The sequence below is a fragment of the Mercenaria mercenaria genome, chromosome 2 (assembly GCF_021730395.1).
Source record: "Mercenaria mercenaria strain notata chromosome 2, MADL_Memer_1, whole genome shotgun sequence".
NCBI lineage: Eukaryota > Metazoa > Mollusca > Bivalvia > Venerida > Veneridae > Mercenaria > Mercenaria mercenaria.
This window is the reverse complement of record NC_069362.1, coordinates 12,284,846-12,294,063: the sequence shown is the minus strand read 5'-3', so window position 1 is coordinate 12,294,063 and position 9,218 is coordinate 12,284,846. Positions and strand designations below refer to the sequence as shown.

At 32.3% G+C, this 9,218-nt stretch overlaps 1 protein-coding gene across 1 annotated transcript; it reads left to right on the top strand.

Annotated features, from left to right (window-relative positions):
• The first annotated feature begins 1,324 nt into the window (after window positions 1–1,324).
• LOC123563203 (uncharacterized) lies at window positions 1,325–7,933 on the top strand. Its single transcript, XM_045355881.2, has 4 exons — window positions 1,325–1,482; window positions 2,308–2,492; window positions 3,469–3,579; window positions 5,266–7,933. Exons 2-4 carry the CDS (start codon window positions 2,316–2,318, stop codon window positions 5,368–5,370), a joined length of 393 nt encoding a protein of 130 aa, XP_045211816.2. The 5' UTR covers window positions 1,325–1,482; window positions 2,308–2,315; the 3' UTR covers window positions 5,371–7,933.
• Window positions 7,934–9,218: the final 1,285 nt, after the last annotated feature.

Genomic DNA, 9,218 nt, shown 5'->3' with positions numbered 1-9,218 from the left:
TGGCTAGTGGAAGGGTAGTCAAAACGAGGCTATCGATAAATAGCACGTATTCAGATCCAAAGCTTATCGTTAATTGGAGATATACTTTCGTCAGATTAAATATAAACTATCAAGTTTATAAAATGTATTATCAATTCCGAAAGTCTAAATCTACGATTTTATTGTGATGCAAGCTTTGTATTTCACTCTACAAACTTCACCACAGTACTATCATTCCAGCCCTTAAGCGAAGGGTCCCGGGTTTGAGCCCCGGACTGACTGCACAGTTTTTCTCACCTTTTGACATTCGACGCTATTTTGATGGTTCAGCCAAATGCTTGTTGAAACGACTCGTCTGATTTTCTTATACAGTATGGTTTTACGCTTTGTTTTATTTCCTGGTTTACAAAATGTTTATCACGAGAAAAGTCCAGAAAAGCGTCGTCAGTCAGGTACGAGCTCAAGAGTGTAATTTTACTTTAAATATTATATAGCAGTTCAATAAATCCTCGTGTATTTTTGTAACGTGACTACTCCGAATTAATTGTCGCAACGTGCTAGTATGAACTACTTGCATCTAGAATTTCAGCAAGACATTTCTGAGACTGTATTGCACAAGTTTTAATGAAATGATGTTTCCAGCATTTCTGTAGAAAAATTAATCTTCAATTTACTTTACGATGGTATACACTGTATATACTGACCGTCAAAGTCCTCAGTCTGTTACTTAGTTGGGTATATTTTTAAAGAAAATGCAAGCAGATTTATTCATTAATTCAAATTATTTTCATTAACAACATTAAACAAATTTTGCACACTGAATCAGGGCGAATTTAGGGGAAAATCCTGAAAATAGATTAGAATTCATGTAATATAGATGTTCAATTTTAAAGTCATGTAAAATTGTCTCCCTTTACATGTTATTAAAACAGATGTTGATGATTATTTACAGGCATAAGAGAAAAGAAAACATTCGAACTGAATCCACTGAGTAAAGCATAACAAATGTACATTATTTTCTATTTTATGTTAATACTTTAATTTAAGCAATATAAATAAAATATAATGTGAACGAAGTTTCATTACTGAATTTAGTAAACCCATTGAATAAAAATAGTGTGCTTGCCAGAGGTACATACATTATAAAATTGTAATAAATTCATGGCTACACTTTATTGAACTATCGGCTACAGATATAAATAGCTATTATCATTGTAATATTTGAAAAAATCTTGACATAAATAAGATTTAACCTTGTCCTGTTGAAATCTATCTGTTTTATAACAATGCAGCTTTTTACATAGCGCCTATCATGTAATTATGATCAATTAAAGTAATTAGAGGATAGAGTTACAATATATAGTCAAAATATTGGCTTAAGTTTAACACATTGAGGTACAACATATCTTGACATATGCATTAACTTACTGACTTTATTATATAAAATAAGGACTGAACAAAAAAGGACTTGTGGCAAAAGCGCCATGACACTTTCTGTAAAAGGTAATTTTTCGTAATTTCTCTATAGGCTGATGTCTTTATCAGTAAGTAATTTTAATTTAAAATTAGTTTAATACATTCAAAAGGTTATCGAAACAAAATGTGCTTACGGTTTTTATTCAGTCTGTATTTACGGAAGTTTCGGTCAAACAAAACTTCTTACCGGCAACTTTTCTACTGGAAATTGTTTTTGCTTGTGTTTTGAATTATTATCGTAAAATAGTCACATAACATGCCTGCAATTAGATATGACAGTTTAAACTAGAAACGAAATGAGTTATTATTTTGGGTGAGAGGGATACAATATTATTGAGATATTTTACTGGTGTAATCCGAGAGGTAGAAAACCAACAACAAACTTTCACACTAAATACTTTCGGTTGAAAATGCCAACTTTCATTTACTTTGCTAGGAAACATACAAATACCAGAAATTCATTACCACTTTTGCTTTTTTTTTGAAAATGTTTTGCGATATTTTGTTTTCTGGATGTTTCACTTGTAAAATTTGCAATTCTGTAAGATAAAATCCGCATTATAAACAAACTTTTAGGATATTTTATTACCAGTTGTATGTCATAATGTTCAATGTATTTCCTTGAAACTCTTGAAATGAATAACTGAATGTGAGGCAGCCGTTCAGAAATTATGCCACGTGTATACGGTAACAGAGGAATTTGTGATAAAAGTTTTGTTTCAAGACACAGTTCAATAAATTATTTTCGAAATGCTTTATGGTATGTTTTTACGTTATTACAAAATAACATTTCTAAAGAGAAAACACGGTTTATTATGCACAGATTTCATAAGAGGACTTTATTTTTTGTAGCATGATTAATGTGCTATACGACAATGAACAACAGTGCGCAAGGAAATGACCCAATAAAGGACATGAGGGGATCTAAGGACCCGTTTAAGTCAACACCTTACGTCGATCCTCTAAAACAATCACCGGACACATACAAGGATCCGTTGAGTGTTCCAAAGGAATCATACGAAGACCCAGTTATATCAGTAAGTGTTCATACGCCGTGGACTGTTTTCAAAGCCAATAGTCTTGAATTGTTGTAAACGTCCTTTTTGATTGTGTGTTGTCAAGACAAGTGGATGACTCCATGAATAATATCTCATAAGGCTCCAAAGCCAATTTTATGACGAGTGCCAGGTGTATATAAAAAATGATTTTCAGCAAACAATTAACTTTGCAAAAGTACAACTCCAGAAATTTTTAAAAGTGAAATGTCAATGTTAGAACTTCATTGTCATTAATCAGATGTTCGTCAAAATTCAGAATCAAACTTTCTGTTAATTTCTTTCGTTTATTTGGTGAGCATGTGCACAGGTAATTATAACCGGCACATGTTGTAGCTAGTCAATGTCCGTCATTATTTGGCACGTCAAATTGAAATTTAAATAATATCTTAGCAACATACTTGTCCACAATGAATTAAAACGATACTGCGATTGATACAGATTTATTCCTCTAATCGGATGTTAAGAAATACACCTACAGAAATTAAAGTATTTCTCATAATTTGGCACTTATATTGAAAAGGACGCGGTAAAGCTTTTCACTACCGTTTTAAATGATTCGCTGAGATGTGTCGCGAAACGTCGCTGACTGGCTGAAATTTAAAATACCGGCGAATTGTGCCACAGGTTCAACTAGGGAACCATGGTAAACCTCTGGTATGCGATAATGCTGCTTCTTTAAAAAGTCCGATTTCTTTGTCAAGTTCGTCAAAAATGAAACAAACCCAGTGTCGACTGTCCAAAGTACCAGCATTCACCATAAATGCATTATAAATAATTTGCTGTCATGAGTAGGCAAACGGTACTTCAGTTTTACACTTGTTTTATTCTAGGCATTTGGTACAATCTCTATACAATATTTTCTTTGAAAAAGGCTTGATCCAGCCGTCAGTATCATCTACAAATCTTTTGGTGTCAACTTTCAACTCAACGCGTTACCTTCTCTGAATATTTGCAGGAAGTAAAGTTACCAGAATATCATGAGTATGTACTGCCAGACATTGATCCAGTTACGGAAAAACCAAGGAAAAAGCTATCAAAAAGAACACATACAGAAGAAGAACCCAAAGTAAATGACGATACTAATTCGCTACGATATGTTTAATGGTAATTTATACAGGTTTAGTATGATGTACTTCGTGTATTGTAACGATTTTGTTAGCTGTTTGGTTGTGCCGACACTAAAAATTGACTTCGAATTTACAGGTCAAGCCGGGATCTTGTATTATATTTCAACATTTATATGCACACATATAAAGTAAAATTGTGTACTGATGTGAAATACATGATATAGAAAAAAGCATAATTATGTGCCTCTCCGTTATGTGATGTAACATTTTCTTTACCGTTCCAGTTATATTCTGAATCTGTGGAGTAGAAATAAAGTATTTACTTTATGATGCTTTAAATTTAAATTGAAATAATTTTTATCTGCTATATAAAACATTTAATTCTGCTGGATAATTTTTTGTTCTTGTTAGCCTACCAGAGCATGGGCTCTTGTAATCATTCACCGTTAATCATTCTTGTGTTTGTCAACTGTCAACAATTTCTACTAAAAGCATTTCCCTGAAACCGATTATTTGAATTTGCTGAAATAGTGCCAGAAGGTTCCTTGGATGGTCCTCTTTCAGACTTTTTCGTTTGGTGACACAAAGACAGGGCCGACAATAGAAACATCTTCCTACGGTATCCCCACTTTATCCGCTTTACAGATTTCAAAGCAGTTCAAATGATTTTGATTTGCCAAAAACATGACCACAAGGGGGCGTGGTCATTTTTATCTACATGTATACAGTTAAATCTTTGAAATTCTTCTAGTCAAAAAGTTCCGGCTAGATTTTAAAAGGTTTCACACAAATAACTCTTGAGTGAACAAGATTGTTCGATACGCCAAACACGAGACCATCACAGGGCTGTAAAATCTCCTCATACGCATATAGTGGAAGTTTTAAAAGATCTGATTACCAAATTCTAAGATAAGTTTACATAAATGTTCCTTTGATAATTCTTTACGAATAATAATTAAAGTAATCCAATTCGTAGAAAAAATGGTTGTTAGAGCTAAAAAAAAGAGAGCAAATTCAAACAACATCAGATTCTTCTCATATTGGTCAAATTTCAAAATTATTTCGCAGACAGTTTCTTTTGGTAACACTCTGTCCAGATTGCGTAAAACATTCTGATTCGTCAAAACACAAGGCCGCTAGGGGATGTGATAATTTTCCCAACATATAAATAGTGAGAAATCTAAGGACATTCTCGTAAGAAACTACTGGTTCAATATCAAATAATTTTACAGAAATATTCCTTGGACGACAGGATCAGATAGGTCAGATTTTTTTTTGTAAAAAAAAAAAAAAATCACAAAATATTTCCGCCAAAGGGCATGGTCATTTGTTTTGTATTTAAGTTCCTTTAGTGGCTTTGTTGTGTTCACAATATTCAGATTAAAGCTAAAGAGTTTAAGAGATAAAAATAGAACAAACATTCAAATTTTGAAATTTTCCTTTTGTTGCCTTCTACTTAAATTGTTTAAAGCAATTATGATTTGACAGAAAACAGGAAAATGACAAGGCTATTTCAAAGTTTGCAGGCCCGTATACAAAGTAATTTGACAGAAATATTTCTTACCATATACTTTGTGTTAGGAAGCTCTGGCGATAAAAGTTCATCATTGCCGTATTTGTTACATGTTAATTTATCACACATAAAACATTCAAGTGTATACATAGAATGTACATTTACATTTCAGGAAAATAAACGGCTACAACTAAAACCATTCTATCGTCCGCAGCAGGGCAGCAGTGTTGATAGTGTGAGACGGACACTTAGAATTCAAGAGAATCTAAATTTTTAAAAACAATATTTTTTTCGAAGTTTTCATCACTTAAAATAAACGATCACAAGACGCTAGTGATAAAACCAAAACTGACATAAAATGTTACCAATATATACATTATATATACATAATTTATCAAGTAAACAAGACCATTTTAATCATTACCACATCCAATTGTATTGTCCTAAAGCAATCAAAGCTTTCACATCTTTTACAGTTTTCAACGGATAAAGACTTTACTTACACTTGTGCATCTTAAAATATTCTGTAAGACAGCAAAAAAAGACACGGACTTTTCTAAATAGTAATTGATTATCTCCCTTTTCGTACTTTACTTTACATTGTTCTATAAGTACCTAATAGAACTACTGAATCAAATGGCAAGAACTTTTAGGCAAGGAACGAAGTATCAATGTTATGAAACATCAACTGATATTTGAACCGCACTATGAGAAAGCCAACATAGTGCGTTTGCGCCCAGCATGGATCCAGACCAGCCGCGCGTCCGCGCAGTCTGGTCAGGCTCCATGCTGTTCGCTAACGTTTTCACTAATTGCAAAGGCTTTGAAAGCGAACAGTATGGATCCTGACCAGACTGTGCGGATGCGCAGGGTGGTCTGGATCGATGCTGGTCGCAAACGCACTATGTTGGTTTTCTAATGGCGTGGGTCATTTGATAATTATAAAACATTCTCCCCTTTATGTTCACCATTATAAATTTATGTAGCTTTGTTATGATAGAAAGAAATTACGTTTTTCAGAAATTCAATAATGTAGTTTAAATTTAAGTATTCCACATTATGAGGCTTGACACATACTCGTGTAATCATGTTACATGAATTCAAAACAAGCGGTCATAGCATAAGGTGCATTGAGAAATATTGTGCTGATAACTTATTTTTTCTATGCAAATTGCTCTTAGGTAAATGCATATTTGTATGCCGCTACTGTTCTGATGGTAAATCGCTCTCATTGAAATTGTACATATAGCATTCTCACTCTCCCTATCGAGTTCTTGGTAACCCGGCTTTGCACAATTAACCAATCAGTGCATCATGTACATGTAATTTTCCTTCTTTTTGGACAACAAAACAAACATCTCTTTTTGATAACATGTCATCATTTTAACTCTTAAAATCATTTTTAATTTATTATGTTAAAATGACATGATAATAGTCATTAATAAAGACAGCAATCCCACTTTCTGTTGCATCATCTGAATGTAATCAGAACATCAGTATAATATGTTTCTGTATCAAATATCATTTACAACATGTGTTAATATAAATTTTATGAAATATACAAGACATATAGTATGGCATCTTCCTGAATGTTCATTCCTAAATAACAACATTAATTGTTTATTTTAGGTTCAGTTTGCATTTTTTGAAATCTTTCTATGTAATTACATTTTTATACAATGATTTTTATGAAGTCTTTCATTAAATAAAAAAGTGCTGTGTTTAAGAGGTGTTTTTCTGATAAGGCGTTGTTTGAACCCGCAGACTAAGAGATAATAGCATTTTTACATTCCTTTGAAGAACCGCTCCTTAATATCTTTGAAAAGACCTGTCAACGGCTTTAAGGTATTAGAGCACTAATAGTAATGTTTACAAAATGGCCTTTGCTTGGTATATTCTGAAAGGTAACCGTGTTTTGCACTATTTTGCAATTTTTAAACAACTTTTACCGTGCCGTTTTTTATAAATTTTGTATAACTTATGGTATCTCCTCAAGCACAAGTAGAGACAAATTTCAAAGTGATAGCCACTACCCAAAATGTTTGCAGAGAACTCATTTTACCATTAATTTTAATAAAAGAAACATCAAACTATTGGTAAACAAGTATAAAACATAAAATAAAAATGTCAATATCATTTTTTCTATGGTGCCTCAAGTAAACGGATTCAATGAGACAGAATTCATACTTCAAATCGAAAAAATAAGGTCGAATGCTGTGTTTCTGTTTTGAAATTTGCTTACTCCATTTAAAAATAACCTTAGGGCAGACGTAAAACCTACCTCAATTTCTTCCACAATATATAATCTAAGAGTGAAAGCAAAATAGAGAACCTTCACCGCGTGTAACTCAATATTTTTAAAGATGTGTAACTCTACCCCTTCTGTTTAAGTAGTAAATTCACTTTGAACACCAAGAAATCGCTTATAAGATTCATCTTTTTTCATTTTTGTACAAGAAATCAATAATAAGTCTTGAAAGAAGTAAAAACATACTAGAAAAAAGGAAAATAAGGGGGAAAAATTTGGTCCCAGTAGGGCTTGAACCTACGCCCCCCTAAGAATTGCAGTAAAAAATAGGTTTATTGTAGGAATTGAATACTCTTCAAAAAGGAGGTTCTCTATTAGTGATCTAATACCTTAAAGTGTGTGCTTCATCTGGCAAAACTCATTTTTTTATCATTAATACCGTCTTGTTCATATATTTCATTATGTACATTTGCTTTGAAATCATTTCATGCTAAAATTGCAAACAAATAAAGTGTTTTTATTTCTTTTTTTTTCGTGTTTGTGTCCAAAAGGCGATGCTGTTCAAGTTATAATTAAAGTAGGATTTTGCGTATTTGCATTTCTTTTGTTGTTAAGCAGGTTAGAGTGTAAATGGAAAATATGTTGTCAGTTGGAAGCACGAGAGACGTAAACACGTCTCAGATATGTTACACCATCTTTAAACACGAGCATTTGTTCTTATCATTATAAGATATCAATCTACCGGAAATATAAAAAAAAGTGTGCGCTGATTATAATACGTGTTGTTGTTGCCACTCTATATACCCAAAGCTTAGGTCGACGGTATGAATTGACACTATGAGCCCCACCTTGATACTTAGGATACAAATATAATAATATAAAAATCTTTTAATGGTTGAAGGTGTGAGTGGAAATATCTGGCTCGAGGGTAACGTTTTGGACGGTAGCGAGGCTCTGCCGAAACAGTTACTATTACCCGAGAGCCAGTTATATCCATCTGCACCTCCAACTATATATTCTTTTTCTTGCAAACCGTATTCTTCAAATAATAGAAAAAATATAATAAAACAAATGTTGTTCTTTTAAGGACTTTTTTACCATTCTAGCGTATTGATTTACCCATTCATTTATAAATATCTCTCCGTGAGTCATCTGAGGAGTTTTCCAGCTCCGGCAAAAACACGGGAAATTCCTACTTAGCATGCAAGAAGAGTTTTTCTAGAACCTTCCAAAAACCCTTGCTGGTATACCTTTGAATTTAATGAACAAAAGATATAATTAGCAACAATAAATCAAATGGCTATAGTGCATTTCCTGGTCAATTGTCCGTAATTGTGACGCTAACGTGAGTGTAATTTAATATACACATGTCAATATTTTACAATATGACTAAACTGAATTGACATCAATAAATTGTTGTTTATGTGAACTGTACTTTACAAAACATAGAGTTACCATATTGTAGGATTGAGTAGGTAATACATGTATCACATATGAAACGCTATTATTTCATTTAACTTTTATTCTAGCAATTCATTCAATAGAAATATTCCGTAATTAGATTACTATATAACTTCACTATCAATATGGTTTGGCTGTATTTTAGAAACTATATTTTAAGTTAGAAGAAATCACGTTTATCAAAATAAGTTTAAGCTAAAATATAAAATAAAACTGGATTTACTCTAGACACTGATACTAAGTATGTGACTACTTAAGCATATAGAATTATCTGAACAAAGTACACATCAATAAAACTTGCTAAATTGAATTGTACTGTTACAAGATATTACTTTATATTGTTTCAAATCATTAAAATGACAATAAACTTGTTAAGATATAATTTGTGTATTAACATCTATTACAGAACTTATAAA